The 17,822-nt window shown below is 40.8% G+C and overlaps 1 protein-coding gene across 1 annotated transcript in view; it reads left to right on the top strand.

Annotated features, from left to right (window-relative positions):
* Window positions 1-13,542: 13,542 nt before the first annotated feature.
* Window positions 13,543-17,822, top strand: part of NCF2 (neutrophil cytosolic factor 2) — a 46,596-nt gene continuing 42,316 nt past the window's right edge. The window contains exons 1-3 of the mRNA XM_036757762.1: window positions 13,543-13,584; window positions 13,964-14,193; window positions 16,352-16,434. Of these exons, the coding sequence (XP_036613657.1) occupies window positions 14,020-14,193; window positions 16,352-16,434 (257 nt within the window). The 5' untranslated portion in view covers window positions 13,543-13,584; window positions 13,964-14,019. The remainder of the gene's footprint in view (window positions 13,585-13,963; window positions 14,194-16,351; window positions 16,435-17,822) is intronic.

The following is a 17,822-nucleotide window of genomic DNA, read 5'->3' as shown; positions in this document are numbered from 1 at the left end:
ATTGATCGAACCATAAGCTGTCAGGGGGATCTGTCGATTTTCCACCTATCTATTGGAACAATAAGATTGTTGCTGTTGTTTGCTGTTCGTCCTTCTCAAAGAGGACCAATGACATCAGGAAGGTGATGCCATGACTTGCAAGTGAATTGGATTTAACTGAGGCAGAGCTGTGCAAAGTCATTGGCCTCACTCCGTCCTCCTTAGTCACTGGAGTCCAGCGGCAAGACATAGGTTAGGATGACTAGTAATGGCCCCAGATGCAGTTGGAGACCCTGGCCTTTTTGTGCTACTGCTAGGAACAATAAGGAAATGAAGGGGAGAAGTTTAATGTAAATGAATTGCTAGCAGAATCAGGAAGATGGCAAACCAGAGCCTACACAGGAAAGAGAAGAATGGTTTGTTTCATCACTGGAAAATCTTACTACAGACTGACCAAAGTTTTAGAAAGGCCCCTGAGTCTGTGTTGATCTTGGGGTTCAGAGGAGCATACATTAAGACCTGGATGGTCTTAGGATGGCCTGTTGAGAGTTGGAAGGGGCCTTGGAGGTCAGCTTTGTCCCTTTACAAAGGAGCAAGCCAAGACCCCAATAGATTGTGACTTGCCCAAGGTCACACAGCTAGTAAATGGAAGAGGCAGGATTCATAATGGTGTCCTCCGACTCCAAATCCCATGTTTTTCACTGCACCATGTGGTCATAAAGGCAAAAGGCACCGATAGAAATCATGGCTGAAGAGCTCCGCCTCCAAAAGTGACTGTCCTCATTCGTGCTATTTCTACCTTGTTTAATATTGAGCCTAATCAGAATGTTTTCAGTCCTGTGGGAGTTTACCTTCAGGAGAACATGAAGTGATTGTGCAGTATGTAAAAACGGATGTGATAACGTAGTCAAGGAATAATTAGATCTAGCATTGGCAAATAGTGATAATGATAACTATGATAACGCAGTCTTAAAGTCGTTATAATATACTCTACTTGGTAACAACCCTGTAAGATGGCAAATTAAAGTATTACTATCCCCATCATACAGGTAAAAAAACTGAGGCAGGGGGGCGGAGCCAAGATGGCAGCTGGAAAGCAGGGATTTGCATGAGCTCCCAGCCAGGTCCCTCCAAAAACCTATAAAAAATGGCTCTGAACAAATTCTAGAACTGCAGAACCCACAAAATAGCAGAGGGAAGCAGGGATCCAGCCCAGGACAGCCTGGATGGTTGTTGGATGAGGTCTATTGCGCACGGACTGGAGGGGAGCAGAGCTCAGTGTGGGCAGTGGCAGGACCAACCAGACCAGGAGCCGGGTGGAACAGGCGCTAGCACCCTGAATCAGCGAGCTGTGACAGTTACCAGACTTCTCAACCCACAAACACCAAAGACAACAGAGAAGGTTAGTGGGAAAAGCTGCTGGGGACAGAGTGAAAAGAGTTCAAGGTTCGGCCACCTCCCCAGGGACAGCAGGGGTGGTACAGCTACAGAACTACAGCTGCAGTTGCTTCTGGCCCCAGGCCCACCTGGTAGGAGGAATTAAGTGGCAGATCAGAGCAGGAGTGCAGAGCCTACTTAAGATCTGAGTCAGGTCCAGGTTGGTGGTACTTGGGGAAGGAGGAGTGCTGGTGTGGCAGAGCTGGCTGTACAGAAATAGCTATGAAATCAACAGCGCATCCCCTCAAGCTTGGAACAAAGTACTCTTTGCTCTACAGGCAGTCATACCCCAACAAAAAACTCAAGGGTCAAGTAAGTTGGCTGGGAACATGGCCAGGCAACGAAAACAGACTCAGATTCAGTCTCAGACTTTGGAATCTTTCTTTGGTGACAAAGAAGACTAAAACATACAGCCAAAAAAAGTCAACAAAGTCAAAGAGCCTACAACAAAAGCCTCCAAGAAAAACATGAACTGGTCTCAGGCCATGGAAGAGCTCAAAAAGGATTTGGAAAAGCAAGTTAGAGAAGTAGAGGAAAAATTGGGACAAGAAATGAGAATGACGTGAGAAAACCATGAAAAACAAGTCAATGACTTGCTAAAGGAGACCCAAAAAAATACTGAAAAAATATTGAAGAAAACAACACCTTAAAAAATAGACTAACTCAAATGGCAAAAGAGCTCCAAAAAGCCAATGAGGAGAAGAGTGCCTTGAAAGGCAGAATTAGCCAAATGGAAAAGAAAGTCCAAAAGACCACTGAAGAAAATATCACCTTAAAAATTAGAATGGAGCAAGTAGAAGCTAGTGACTTGATTAGAAATCAAGATACTATAAAAGAGAACCAAAGGAATGAAAAAGTAGAAGACAATGTGAAATATCTCATTGGAAAAACCACTGACCTGGAAACTAGATCTAGGAGAGATAATTTAAAAATTATTGGACTACCTGAAAGCCATGATCAAAAAAAGAGCCTAGATATCATCTTTCAAGAAATTATCAAGGAGAACTGTGCTGATATTCTAGACCAGAGGGTAAAATAGAAATTGAAAGAATCCACCCATCGCCTCCTCAAAAAGATCCCAAAAAGAAAACTCCTAGGAATATTGTTGTCAAATTCCAGAGCTCCCAGGTCAAGGAGAAAATACTGCAAGCAGCCGGAAAGAAACAATTTGAGTATTGTGGAAAATCAATCAGGATAACACAGGATCTAGCAGCCTCTGCATTAAGGGATCGAAGGGCTTGGAATACGATATTCCGGAGGTCAATGGAGCTAGGATTAAAACCAAGAATCACCTACCCAGCAAAACTGAGTATCATGCTCCAAGGCAAAATATGGATTTTCAATAAAATAGAGGACTTTCAAGCTTTCTCAGTGAAAAGACCAGAGCTGAATAGAAAATTTGACTTTCAAACACAAGAATCAAGAGAAGCATGAAGAGGTAAACAAAAAAGAGAAATCATAAGGGACTTACTAAAGTTGAACTGTTTTGTTTACATTCCTACATGGAAAGATGATGTGTATGATTCATGATACCTCAGTATCAGAGTAGCTGGAAGGAATATACATATATATGTGTATATATATATATATATATATATATATATATGTGTGTGTGTGTGTGTGTGTGTGTGTGTGTGTATACATATGTGTGTGTATGTATGTGTATATGTAGGTGTGTATATATATAGACAGAGGGCACAGAGCGAGTTGAATATGAAGGGATGATATCTAAAAAAATTAAATCAAATTAAGGGATAAGAGAGGAATATATTGAGAGAGGGAGAAAGGGAGAGATAGAATGGGGTAAATTATCTCGCATAAAAGTGGCAAGAAAAAGCAGTTCTGTAGGAAGGGAAGAGGGGGCAGGTGAGGAGGAATGAGTAAATCTTGCTCTCATCAGGTTTAACCTGAGGAGGGAATACCATACACACTCAATTGGGTATCATACCCCACAGGAAAGAAGGAGGAAGATGATAAAAAAGGGGGGACAGTAGAAGGGAGGGCAGACAGGGGGACGAGGTAATCAAAAACACTTTTGAAAAGGGACAGGGTCAAGGGAGAAAATTCAATAAAGGGGGATACGCTAGGAAGCAAAACATAGTCTTTCACAACATGAGTATTGTGGAAGGGTTTTAGATAATGATACACATGTGGCCTATGTTGAATTGCTTGTCTTCTGGGGGGGGGGGGAAGAGGGGAGAGAATTTGGAACTCAAAGTTTTAAAAATAGACGTTCAAAAACAAACAAAAAAAATTTTTGCATGCAACTAGGAAATAAGATACACAGGCAATGGGGCATAGAAATTTATCTTGCCCTACAAGAGAAGAAGGGAAAGGGGATGGGAGGGGAGTGGGGTGACAGAAGGGAGGGCTGACTGGGGAATGGGACAACCAGAATATATGCCATCTTGGAGTGGGCGGGAGGGTAGAAATGGGGAGAAAAATTGTAATTCAAACTCTCGTGGAAATCGATGCTAAATAAATTAAATTAAAAAAAAAGAAACTGAGGCTCAAAAAAGATGTAGGAATAATTTGCCTGTGACAAATCACACAGCTGATGTATCAGACTTGAGATGAGTACCTAGATAGTCTGATTACAAATGCAGGGCTTTTTGTACTACATCATGCTGGTATCCAAATGGAAAATCTTAAATCTTGAGGAAGAAAATGCGCAGAGCAGAAGCTAGCAATTTTGAGGTCTTGGGCAAACCGCAGGAAATGAAGTAGCATTCAGTTTTGTAATTCAGGATTGAAAAAGAATATAAAAAGTAGTAGTTAGGATGAGTTTGTTGAGTGGGAGGGGGAATTGATTACCACAGCAGCTCACAAATGAGCATTATTAACAATTTGAGAATCTGGCAGTTTGCTATATCACTAATTATTCTTGTAAACTAAGTATTAGGCTCTAGTTACTAAGCAGTTATGACACTGCTTAAAGAGTATATATTTTTAAGTTTCTGCAATAAATTTCAGTGCCCTGCAAGAAAGGCCCAGTCCATTTTGCCCTAGTTATAGCTCTATGAATGAGATAAACTTTTGCCCTCTGTCTCACACAACTCCTCAAATGCCAGAGTTACCATAGTAAAATCCTCTACTGGCGCAAGACCTAAGTTGAAAGTAAACCTTAGATTTCAAGACTCCTGAATAGAATTCTGCTCCCTGTGGTTCTGTGGTTTGGGTGTTGGGCCGTGCCATGCTATACAGAAATGCTACTGCCCGTAGCTCTCTTGCTACCCTGCTCCTGCCACAAAAGAAAATGCTTAAGGGTCCCTGACCATTTTTACCTGTCTCTCAAAGTTTTCACAGCCTCCTTATTTGGTGTGCTGGAAACCACAGGATCCTAGATACCATATAGTTCAATTTCCTACCCAGTGTGTGACTCTCTTCTGCAATATCCCTGATGATCATCTACCCTGTTCCTTAATACCTCCAGCGATGGGGAACTCACTACCTAATGAGGTCCTGTTTCACCTTTGGACAGTTTTGTCTGTTAGAAAGTTCTTTCTAATGCTGATCTGGAATCAGTTGTACTATAACTTCTATCCATTTGCCCTAGTTCTCTTTGGAGTGACCGACAATTCCTTTCTACATGATTGTCCTTTGGACACTTAGAAGACTGTGATCATTTCTTTCCTTAGTTTTCCTTATTTAGGCTGAACATTTCTAGTTCTTTCAATTGTCAGTCATGTGGTCCATAAGCATTTATTAAGTACCTACTATGTTCCAGATGCTGTGCTAAGCATTGAGGATACAAAGAAAGGTAAAATACAGTTCTTGCCCTCGAGGAACTGACATTCTAATGGGGGAGACATTGTGTAAACAACTATGAACAAACAAGACACATACCAGACGAATTGGAAATAATTGATTGATCTGGGACTGAGAGATTTCATCTAGTCCAACCTCTCAATTTTGAGAGGAGGAAACAGGTCCAGGGAAATTAAGCAATTTGCCCAAGGTTACCCAGGCAGCGATTGGCAGAGCCAGGATTAGAACCCAGGCCCTCTGACTCCAAACTCAGCACTCTGTGTACCCCCAAACTGCTTAGCATCATAACTGCCATTCTGTGCTATTTCTGATTTGTCAACATACTGCTTAAAGAGGGTCATGAAGAACTGAGGGAGCGTGTAGACAGAGAGCTGATTTCAAAGACAGGAAGACGGCTTTGGGGCTGACACCAAAGTGCATTGGAGCCATTTTGTTTTTGTTTTTTTTGTTTTTTTTTTCACCATTGTACTCAATTTTATTTAGTTTTCAGCATTGATTTTCACAGGAGTTTGAATTACAAATTTTCTCCCCGTTTCTACCCTCCCCCCTACTCCAAGATGGCATATATTCTGGTTGCCCCGTTCCCCAGTCAGCCCTCCCTTCTGTAACCCCACTCCCCTCCCATCCCCTTTTCCCTTCCTTTCTTGCAGGGCAAGATAATTTTCTACACCCTACTGCCTGTGTATCTTATTTTCTAGCTGCATGCAAAAACTTTTTTGTTTTTGTTTTTGAACATCTATTTTTTAAAACTTTGAGTTCCAAATTCTCTCCCCTCTTCCCTTCCCACCCACCCTCCCTAAGAAGTCAAGCAATTCAACATGGGCCACACGTGTATCATTATGTATAACCCTTCCACAATACTCATGTTGTAAAAGACTAACTATATTTTGCTTCTTCCTAACCTATCCCCCTTTATTGAATTTTCTCACTTGACCCTGTCCCTTTTCGAAAGTGTTTGTTTTTTATTACTTCCACCCCCATCTGCCCTCCCTTCTATCATTCCTCCTTTTTTTTATCTTCTTCCTCCTTCTTTCCTGTGGGGTAAGATACCCAATTGAGTATGTATGGTATTCCCTCTTCAGGTCAAATCTGATGAGAGCAAGATTCACTCATTGCCCCTCACCTGCCTTCTCTTCTCTTCCTACAGAACTGCTTTTTCTTGCCACTTTTATGTGAGATAATTTACCCCATTCTATTTCTCCCTATCTCCCTCTCTCAATATATTCCTCTCTCATCCCTTATTCATCTTCAACTCGCCCTGTGTCTGCTCTCTCTCTCTCTCTCTCTCTCTCTCTCTCTCTCTCTCTATATATATATATATATATATATGTGTGTGTGTGTATATATATATATATATATACATATATATACACATACACATACATATGTACATACATACGCACTCACATATACATATATATGCATAAACAAAAAACATATACATATATATACATGCATATTCCCTTCAGCTACCCTAATACTGAGGTCTCATGAATCATACACATCATCTTTCCATGTAGGAATGTAAACAAAACAGTTCAACTTTAGTAAGTACCTCGAAATTTCTTTTTCTTGTTCTTTTTCTTGATTACCTTTTCAGGCTTCTCTTGATTCTTGTGTTTGAAAGTCAAATTTTCTATTCAGCTCTAGTCTTTTCACTGAGAAAGCTTGAAAGTCCTCTATTTTATTGAAAATCCGTATTTTGCCTTGGAGCATGATACTCAGTTTTGCTGGGTAGGTGATTCTTGGTTTTAATCCTAGCTCCATTAACCTCCAGAATATCATATTCCAAGCCCTTCGATCTCTTAATGTAGAAGCTTCTAGATCTTGGATTGTTCTGATTATGTTTCCACAATACTCAAATTCTTTCTTTCTGGCTGCTTACAGTAATTTCTCCTTGACCTGGAAGCTCTGGAATTTGGCAACAATATTCCTAGGAGATTTCTTTTTGGGATCTATTTGAGGAGGCGATGGGTGGATTCTTTCAATTTCTATTTTGCCCTGTGGCTCTAGAATATCAGGGCAGTTCTCCCTGATGATTCCTTGAAAGATGATATCTAGGCTCTTTTTTTGGTCATGGCTTTCAGGTAGTCCAATAATTTTTAAATTATCTCTCCTGGATCTATTTTCGAGGTCAGTGGTTTTTCCAATGAGATATTTCACATTGTCTTCTACTTTTTCATTCCTTTGGTTCTCTTTTATAGTATCTTGATTTCTAATCAAGTCACTAGCTTCTACTTGCTCCAATCTAATTTTTAAGGTAGTATTTTCTTCAGTGGTCTTTTGGACTTCCTTTTCCATTTGGCTAATTCTGCCTTTCAAGGCATTCTTCTCCTCATTGTCTTTTTGGAGCTCTTTTGCCATTTGAGTTAGTCTATTTTTTAAGGTGTTGTTTTCTTCAATATTTTTTTCAGTATTTTTTTGGGTCTCCTTTAGCAAGTCATTGACTTGTTTTTCATGGTTTTCTCACGTCATTCTCATTTCTTGTCCCAATTTTTCCTCTACTTCTCTAACTTGCTTTTCCAAATCCTTTTTGAGCTCTTCCATGGCCTGAGACCAGTTCATGTTTTTCTTGGAGGCTTTTGTTGTAGGTTCTTTGACTTTGTTGACTTTTTCTGGCTGTATGTTTTGGTCTTCTTCATCAACAAAGAAGGATTCCAGAGTCTGAGACTAAATCTGGGTGCGTTTTCGTTGCCTGGCCATGTTCCCAGGGAACTTACTTGACCCTTGAGTTTTTTGTTGGGGTTTGACTGCTTGTAGACTAAAGAGTTCTATGTTCTGAGCTTGGGGGGATGCACCAGCTCTGCCACACCAGCACTCCTCCTTCCCCAAGAACCCCCAACCCGGACTGGACTTAGATCTTCAGCAGGCTCTTCACTCCTGCTCTAATCTGCCACTTAATTCCTCCCACCAGGTGGGCCTGTGGCCGGAAGCAACTGCAGCTGTATTTCTGTAGCTGCCCCACTTCCGCTGCCCCCAGGAAGGTGCCTGAACCGCAAACTCTATCCCCGTCCCCAGCAGCTTTTCCCACTAACCTTCTCTGTTGTCTTTGGTGTTTGTGGGTTGAGAAGTCTGGTAACTGCTGCAGCTCACTGATTCAGGGCACTAGGGCACGCTCTGCCCGGCTCCTGGTCTGGTTGGTCCGCACCACCCATGCTAGGCTCTGCTCCACTCAGCTCCACTTCCCTCCACTCCCCTCCACTCCCAGCTCCGTGTGGGATAGACCTTACCCAGAGACTATCCAGGCTGTCCTGGGCTAGAGCCCTGCTTCTCTCCGCCACTTTGTGGGTTCTGCAGTTCTAGAATTGGTTCAGAGCCATTTTTTATAGGTTTTTGGAGGGACTTGGCAGGGAGCTCATGCTAGTCCCTGCTTTCCAGCTGCCGTCTTGGCTCTGCCCCTATGGTCTGCATTGGAGCCATTTTGAACTGGCCTTAGAAAGCCTATGGTTAAATTTTCAGAGTGAGCAGCTATACCTCAAAATGAGTAAATGCTACAAATCAATTGGACCTTGATTTATTGTTTTGTTGACTATTTAGACTTAAGAAAGTGATAGAGAATATGTTGAGAATGCAGATTAAACTTAAAAGTGTATTGTGTGCGTCCCCCCATAACCAGAATGACATTTGTTTTCTTTGAGTGACTCGGTTTATCTCAGTGAGCTTTACTAGGTGCTAAGCCCCAGGCCCAAACCCCATTAGGTGTTAACGTAATCCAAGTGGATGTGAACCTCCCAGGGTCCTAAAGGGAGGGGCCAACTCAAGAACCAATCACCAGAGCCTGAGCTCTGGTGATTCAGATGATGTTTGATGTCTGAAGCCCTATAAGAAGGGAGGATAGAGCCATTTGTGTGGGGCTCTGGAGTTGGTGTTGATGAGGAGACTCTGGGCAGCTGTAGCTAAGGAGCCCTCCAGCTTGTAAACCCGGATGTTGAAACTTTGTTGAACTCTGGTAACTATGTGTTGGGACTTGAATCAGACAAAGTCTGTGGATGTTTGTAATTTGTTTGCATTTTGTTTTGAAGTTCAGGGTGCTGGCTTTTCCCCCTGAACTAACTGAATGATATTTGAATGCTGAATTAAAAGTAAGCTTATCAACCCCTTCACCTTGCTTTCCTTAATTAAGCAGATCAGAAGAACCTGTGCTGTTGGCAGCTTTCTGGGTGCTGGATGTGGGTGAATCTTATACCCCCACAGAAACTGGTAGCCAGATTGTTGAAACACCCCCCTCCCAATCCCCCCTTCCCACAGCTGCTATTAAACATTTACCAACACACTGATGTTTTGAATTTGACTGTGTGTGAATTTGACTCACTGTGTGACCCTGGGCAAATTATTTAAGTTCTCAGGGCTCTAAGTAACTCCCTAAGATTGTTCATTGCAGGGAAGGTAGCAATTTGCATTGCTGGAGAGAGTTTTCTCTCCCGGGAGTTCCTTATACCAGTGAGATCATAGGTCTTGTTCATGTCACTAGAATATACTCAACTGAACATAATACTCCATATGTGGTCTGCCCACAACAGAGTACAGTGGGATTATTACTTCTCTTGACCCATTCACTATACTTTTTATTAACGCTGTTTTAGAGTATTAGGTCTCTTAGCAACTACATCATACCATTGGCTCTTATTAAGCTTGTGGTCAACTAAAACTTACCACCTCATAGATCTTTTTTTCATATGAACTGCTGCCAACCCAGGCATAACTCCTCTAGGTTTATGGATCCTAGAGGGAAGGCAGAGTTATTAGAAAGGGTCTACAAAAAGTGTATCAGCCATGAACATTTTGATCTTTAACAAATAAACCTTCTGTTGACTGAATATGTCTCACATGCATATGTGTATGTGTGCTCTTTTTAAAGAAATTAAAATTAATCTTTCTAGATCATCTATATTTTGTATTATGCCTTTTAAATGTGTGTACATGCTATTGTGATAAAATACAAATTTATTCAAAACTATTATGTCTTTTCTCAATCAACTGATACTGAGTACATCTTTTATCAAAGGGATCTTTATACTTGAAAAGATTGAGAACCATTTTACTAGGCTTTGAAAGTCTGCTTATTTCCCAACGTGATTCCTTATTTAGTGTCTCTGCACCATTTATAGTTGGGGGTTGGGAAAGAGTAGAGAGAAGAGAGATTCCAGATGGGAGGGCAGCTGACTAAAAAAAAGACTTCATTCTTCTGGTTCAGACAGCCAGTTGAAAGGAGTCAGGGTTGGGGGGGTGGGAGAGAGGGGGGGTGGGAGAGGAGGGGAAGGGAGAGGAGACAGAAGGAAAAAGAGTGAGAAGGAGAGAGAGAGGTGACAAAAGAGAGATGTATGGTGTCTGGTGGCCATTTCCTTCTCCAGCTCATTTTACAGATAAGGCAAAGAGGATTAAGTGACTTTCTCAGGGTCACACAGCTAGTAAATGTCTGAGGTTGGATTTGAACTCAGGAAGATGAGTCTTAGAAGGGGTCTGTAAGTTTCACCAGACTGACCAAGGAGTCCATGACACAATAAAAGGCTAAGAGCCCCTGCCTAAGTCTAATCCTTTCATTTTACAAATAAGGAAACTAGACCCAGAAAGGTAAGAGCCAGAATTATAATCCAAATCTCCTGTCGTCAAATCTAGCATTCTTTCTACCACACAATATGATTGTTGAGAGTTCCCAGGACTTGCATATTTTGGTTCTATAAACTTCCCACCTTTTTCACAAACACAGAAAGAAACAGGGTGTTCTGGCTTTATAACTGATGAAATACATCTCACAGGGGCCCTATAATACGTAGTATGTTATAGATAGTAAAACCTCATTAATAGACTCAGAGCCTCTTAATTCAAAATTCATGAGTTATTTGGTCAGGAGTTGAGCAAAAAATTAACCTTTGTATTCAATTATGATAATTTATTTCCTAAGCATAGGATGGATAGCTGTGTTCAAAACTGTACAAGATAAGCTGTTTTCAACTTTGAAAACCACTTTAGCAATGCCTATTTATTTGTAGTTAATATACTCATTATAAGTTATTCTTACTTATTTGTTAAGATTATTCTTATTTATTTATTAAATTAGTTTCCTCATCTGTCAAATGAGCTGGAGAAGGACATGGCAAATCACTCCAGCATCTTTGCCAAGAAAACCCCAAATGGGGTCATGAACAGCCAGACGTGACTGAAAAACCTCAACAACAACAAATCCCCTCAGTTATTTCAGTTCAGTATAGTTTTGCTATATTGATCTTTTAAGGACAATAGAAGAAAGATTCAGATTTTCAGGACAGAGATATCCTCATTGGCCATCAACACATATGGCTCCATAAGCTTCCTAATCCTTCTCCAGTTGCCCCAATTTTTCTTAGTAGGGGGACAGGAAATTTTAATTTGTAGTTGTCATGCCCTTAACCCTGTCCACCTGATGATCAAACTTTTAAGACTTCGCAAATATTCCCCAGAAAAGGAAATGTTAGAAATAGAATAAGGGAAGTGATCTCAGAAATGATGAATGATCCTATGACCCTATAACAAATTACAGATGACCTTTGCCAACTGTGTGGCATGGCATGAACTAATCACTTCCCAAAACTACAACTTGTACCCATTCCGTAGGTAGCTCAGTAGCACAGTCAAACACACAGGACAGAGATTAGAGAGACAGATGGATGGATACATTGAGGTGGATAGATAGAAAAAGAAAGAAAAAAAAAGAAATATGGATGGATGGATGGATAGATCGATGGAGGAAATATTTACTAATTATTATCACTTAATGTATGCAGGTACTCTGCTAAATATGGGGTTACAAACATAAGCGAATAAGACACACCCTGCCTTCAATGAAATTATGTTTTAATGAGGGAAGAAAACACATAAAGGGAACATCAGAGAAAGGGAGTATAATGGTTTGATGCCTGCATCTAGGCGAGATTCAGTGAAAGTTCATCTGTCAGATCCCACTATCCTGGGGGCAGAGTCCAAGGCTCTAAGAGGGGAAGTAGGTTAATGGCTAGAAGGCAGGCATGCAGGTATGGAGAGAGCTGAGGAGTCTTTATAGAGTAGAAGGAAGGCTGACTTTGGAGCAAAAAGTCTTGGGTTCAAATTTTGGTCCTGCCACTTACTACCTGGGCGATATTGGGCTGGTCACTTCTTCATCTCTCTGGACTTCAGCTTCCCCATCTATAAAAGAAGGTACTTGGACTAAACCTCTAACCCTATGCTTCTATGAAACTAGGAGTGAAAAACATCCAAAGAACAAAGGAAAGTCATTAACAGACACAAAGAGAAAGAAACCCAAGAACACCCGCCCATACTGCTGTGCTGTCTCTTGGAATCAAGTCTTTCTCATCTCCTCTCCTTTTATTCCCAAGTATCCTACAGTTCCGCTAATGCAGTCCTAGGGAAGCCAGTTTCTGTAACACTAGTAGCAGACATTCTGCACCTTCCTGTTTAAATGTGTTCAATGAAGGTAGTTTGAATATGGGCAGGAGTCCAATGTAGTCTGCAAAGCTCTTCTCCTTGACTAGTCCTTTCTCAACCCTGTGGTCCAGCTTTCCCTGCTGGACTAATAGTCATGCTTAGCTTCCAGAATTTTCATAAAGAAATGTTATTTTTTATTTCCGTAAACATTATGAGTTTTCATAAAAGAGAGCAGAGCCTGTTTTATGGCAAGAGCTAAAGAAATTCTTTTTTCTTGGAACAAAGAATGACTGGAAATGGGCATCCCAAGCTGAGACAGTGAGGCTCTAAAGACTTGAGGATATTCCTTAGAATCAAAGATTACTTTTTAAAATTAAATTTCATTTTATTTTCAGATCTGCGTGCTCTGCCTCCCACCTGTCCACTCCTTCCCACCCCATTGAGAAAGCAAGAAAACTAAAACCCCCATTATAAACATGTATAAACATGAAAAACGCATTTTTGTATTGGCCATGATGAAAAAAAAATCTCAATCTGTGCTCTTGGTCTGTCACCTCTCTATCATGAGGCTGGCATCAGGTTTTGTCTCGAATCCTCTGGAATTATAGTTGGTTATTAAGTCTTTCAAAGTAGCTTGTCTTTACATTATCATTTTGTCATTGTATAAATTGTTCTCCTGGTTCTACCCACTTCACTCCATATCAGTTCATATGAATCTTCTCAGGTTTCTCTGAAACCATCCTTTTCTTCAGCTCTTACAATACAATAACATTCCACCATATTCCCACACCAATTGATGGGCACCCCCTCAAGTTACCCCTTCTTTGCCATCACCAAAAAGAGCTGCTATAAATATTTCATGAACTAGACTTTCAAAGGGGCTCAGGAGAACCTTTGACTGAAGCATTACATCCAATCCCCTCTTTTTACAGATGGAGAAACTGAGGAAGTGCCTGATCCAAGGTCACACAGGGAGAAAGTGACAGAAACACTAGTAAAGAGGTAAGACAGTGGGAGGGACTGAGCATGACAGAGCAGAATGATTTAGAGGAACTGATCTATTGCAGACAGCATTTGTGGTACTTCCTCTCTTTCCCCACCCCTCCCCTCCTCTCCACCCCCACCTCCCTTCTTCCCCCTGCCTCTCAGCAGGGTTACTAAAAGGTGAGGACACTTCCTGACATGCTTACAACACAAAGAAGTCAGCTTGGGGAAGATTAGATTTTCTTCTGAAACCCACTTGAAAGAAAAAAAAAAGGCACTTGGTCCTGCCCAGCCGAGAGTAAGGGAGCCAAGGAGAGACAATAGGGAACAGGCCCTGGTGGGAAAGATTTCCTCTCCATTGGGTGTTTTCTCTTCTGCCCCTGTTCTGCTTACTCAGAGGTGCTCTTGGGGCACAGCGGTCTGTGGTCTCTGCCTCTTGGTTTTCATCTGGCCATGTCCTTAGCTGAGGTGATCCGCCTTTGGAATGAAGGGGTGCTGGCAGCAGACAAGAAGGACTGGCATGGAGCCTTGGAAGCCTTCACTGGAGTTCAGGACCCCCATTCCCGGATCTCCTTCAACATTGGCTGCATCTACATGATTCTTGGAAACCTGCAGGAGGCAGAAAAGGTGAGTGAAGGACCCTTACTTTGTGCTTTTGTGGTGTCATCATACACAGTCTTGTCTCCTGATGTGGGATGGGTCTCTTCTGGTGCCCACCTCCAAACTGGATCCATTCATTGAGGTCTGTCCTGTCTTGGAAGCCTTCTTTGACTATTCCTCTTTCTCTGAACTCCTCTTGTGCCACTTGGGCCAGACCACTTAGCTCATGTTTTTACACTTATCTCATGTTAATCTCTAATTCATTGGGCAATTGTTAAGTGCTCATTGTATACCAAACACCCTACCTTTCATGTCAATCAGTACCATCTTCCCAACCAGATAATAAGTTGCCAGAGGAGAAGATGGATGTAAATCAAATTGTGAATGTTTTTAATGTTATATGTAAATTAGACTACCTTCTCCATGAAGTCTTTCCTTTAAGTTATTTATTGTATGTGTCATATTCCTCTACTAGAGTAAGCTGAATGCAGGCAGGCCCATGTTATCATGGAGTGGATGGAAAAGTAGAGTCAGGAAAGATCTGGTATTTACAGATAGTAAATGGACTTACTGGTATGGATGAGTCCTTTTGACTTCTCTCAGTTGTAGGCTCAAAACCTTAACTAGGATAGGGCCCTTGGGCATTTGTCCCAGGATGTCATCATCCAGGAAAATATATTTTTGGGGGGCAGGGCGCACCCATATTTTTTTCACACTGCAACCTGGAGACAAACGTTGCTATGTCTCATGGAGACCTATGTTCTGAAACTCTGAAGTCTTTGTTGGCTTCAGGACAAGGTGGGACCCCACTCCCTCAGCCAGCACTACCTTTAGGAGCACATGAGGGCTGGTGATCTTCTTGAGTCTCATAGCAACTCACTTACCATATAAGCTCCAAGAGGAAGGGAGGGGAAAAATGATCACCAACTTGGGGTGAGTGGATGGAGGGTTGGGATCAGCAAAGGCTTCAGGGAGGAGCTATCTCAGTGATGTCAAGCATTAAATTAATGCACGGATAGGTCAGGGAGTCAAACAGGTGAACCCAGAGGCAATCCACAAATAGATTCTAGCTCTGATATCTATATATACTGGTGGGAGATTAGAATATAAACAGACACGCTTACTTCAAGGATAAAGCATGGGTTTCTTAGTAAATAGCAGTTGGTTTAAAGGACAAATAAGATACATAGGAGAGAGAGAGAGTAAGTCCTGGAAAGGAAGTGTGTAGACAAGGAGAAAGTAGAAAGTTAGGTAGAGAATACAAGGATATCTATACTCATTTGGTGTTATTTTTAGAGTTTACCCCTATGAGGTGCTTTTTGGCAAAAGCTTAGCAACAATGGAGAAGGTTGGAATGGAATATTTATATATGTGTGTATATATATATATATATATACATACACATATATAAAAATATATATACACACATATACACACACACATATACATGTACACATATATACACACATATACATATATACACATATATAATAATATAATATATACCTATTATATAATATACGTTATATATAATATATTAATTATGTTATGTTACATTATATTATATTAATTATGTTATGTTACATTATGTTATGTTGTGTTGTGTTGTGTTCTGTTGTATTATGTTGTATTGTGTTGTATTATGTTGTGTTATGTTATATTATGTTATTTTATATTATATAATATATTATGTTATTTTATATTATATAAGATGTATTATATTATATATTTTATATATGCCTGTGTGTATGTATATATACACATGTATACATATGTGTGCATGCACGTACATATATGTACACACATCTGTGCATGTATGTGGATATACTTACATGCACATGTGTGTACATAGATGTGTATATATGTATATATCCCTATTTCCTTTCTACTCCTAGTTTTTAAAAATCTTCATGAACTTCATTTCTCCTCTTCCTCCTCTTCTTCCTCCACCTCTCCTATTGTCCTTCTAACCTCTTATCTTTCTTGATTTTCCCTTCTGACTTCATGCCTTTGTTATCTTCAGAGGTAGCTATAAAAAGCTGGCTCCCTTTGCCTACCCTGCAGACATCTCTGTTCCAGACTCCAGCCATCCTCAGCTCTCAGCCCAGAGTGGCTGTCTTAGTTATTATTACCAGCTTTTTACTCTTGCATACCTATACGCAAAACCACTTTCTCTCTCTTACAGGCTTTTACCGGCAGCATAAGTCGAGACAAACACTTAGCAGTGGCTTATTTCCAACGAGGGATAGTCTTTTATAAGATGGAGAAGTAAGTCTTTGATATCACACAATATTGGGAATGACATGAGGGTACTGGGAGGATGTGGGTTTTACTCTATGGTCATTGAAAGCTTTTCCTAGTTTCTATCAGGAAATCTGACTCTGGACTATCTGAAATATGAGTAATTAATTATAGTTCACATGTCTATAGCTTTGCAAAGTCCTTTCCTCATAGTAACCCTTTGGGAGGATAGGTGGTTCAAGTGCTATCATTCCCATTTTATAAATGAAAAAACTGAGACTCAGACTTACCAAGATCATATAGCTAGTAAGCATCAGAGCTGGGGCTCAAACCGAGACCCTCTAAATCCAGAGTTCGTGTCCCTTCCACTATAGCCTGCTGCCTCTCAGAAAACTCAGACACGGTAAAACCTCGAAAGAGAACATTGTGATAAAAGCCTGCTGCCTCAGAGACAGGAAGACCTGACTCCAAGTGTCTCCAGAGATACACGCTGGCTGGCTGAGTGACCCGGGGCAGCTCACCTACCCTCTCAGTGATAATCTAGTACCGCTCTCTAAGATTGTAAATTAGACGAAGTTGCTTATCTGCATTATTGGAGGGAGTTTTCTTACTGGGAGTTTCCTATGCCAATGAAATTATAGGGTCAATAAAATAAACAAATAACTATTAAAAATACTACTGTAGGGCTAATACCAATGCTATGGAAACTATATTATTACCTATTCTGATTGTATGTTTGGGTAGCTGATTGGGCAGTGGATAGAGTGCTGGCTATGGAGTCAGGAAAACCTGATTTCAAATTCTTATTAGCTGTGTGATTCTGGGCAAGTCACTTTACCTCTATTTGCCTCTGTTTTCTCATCTGTGAAATGGGGATAATACTAGAACCTACCCTTCCACCCCCCACGTTGTTGTGAGGATTGAATGAGATATTATTTGGAAAGTGCTTTGAAAGCCCTAAAGTACTATATGAATGGTAGCTATTATTATTGTTCGTGGTAATGTTTTGGGGAATGTTATAGCCACATCTGTAAGAGAGATAAATTTTAATGAGGTTTGGCATAAAAACTCTTGAAAATTATGTCTCGTTTCTGTCAAAATTTGCCTTCAAGAATCTCACTTAAAAGTTCTAAAAAAATTGCTTTTTAATTGTTCTGAGAGGGGTTGTTCCAGAAGCAGTCTGTAAAAGGAAGCTGTTGCTAGGGGCAACATCATTTGCTAAAGCAATTCCTATAAGGATGCAAAGACCTTGAAGGGTTTTTTTTTATGAGAGAGAAGTCTTTCAAAAAGGAAAAAATAATTGATGAAGACAGAGAAGACAGTCTTCATGTAGAAAGAAACATCTGAGTGGAGATAACAGGTGACAGACATGAGGGCTCCTGCCCTTTCAGGAAGTGTACTCTACATGCCTGGTC

Source organism: Trichosurus vulpecula, chromosome 4 (genome assembly GCF_011100635.1).
Source record: "Trichosurus vulpecula isolate mTriVul1 chromosome 4, mTriVul1.pri, whole genome shotgun sequence".
NCBI lineage: Eukaryota > Metazoa > Chordata > Mammalia > Diprotodontia > Phalangeridae > Trichosurus > Trichosurus vulpecula.
The sequence above is the reverse complement of the archived record's forward strand: the minus strand, read 5'-3'. Positions and strand labels throughout refer to the sequence as shown.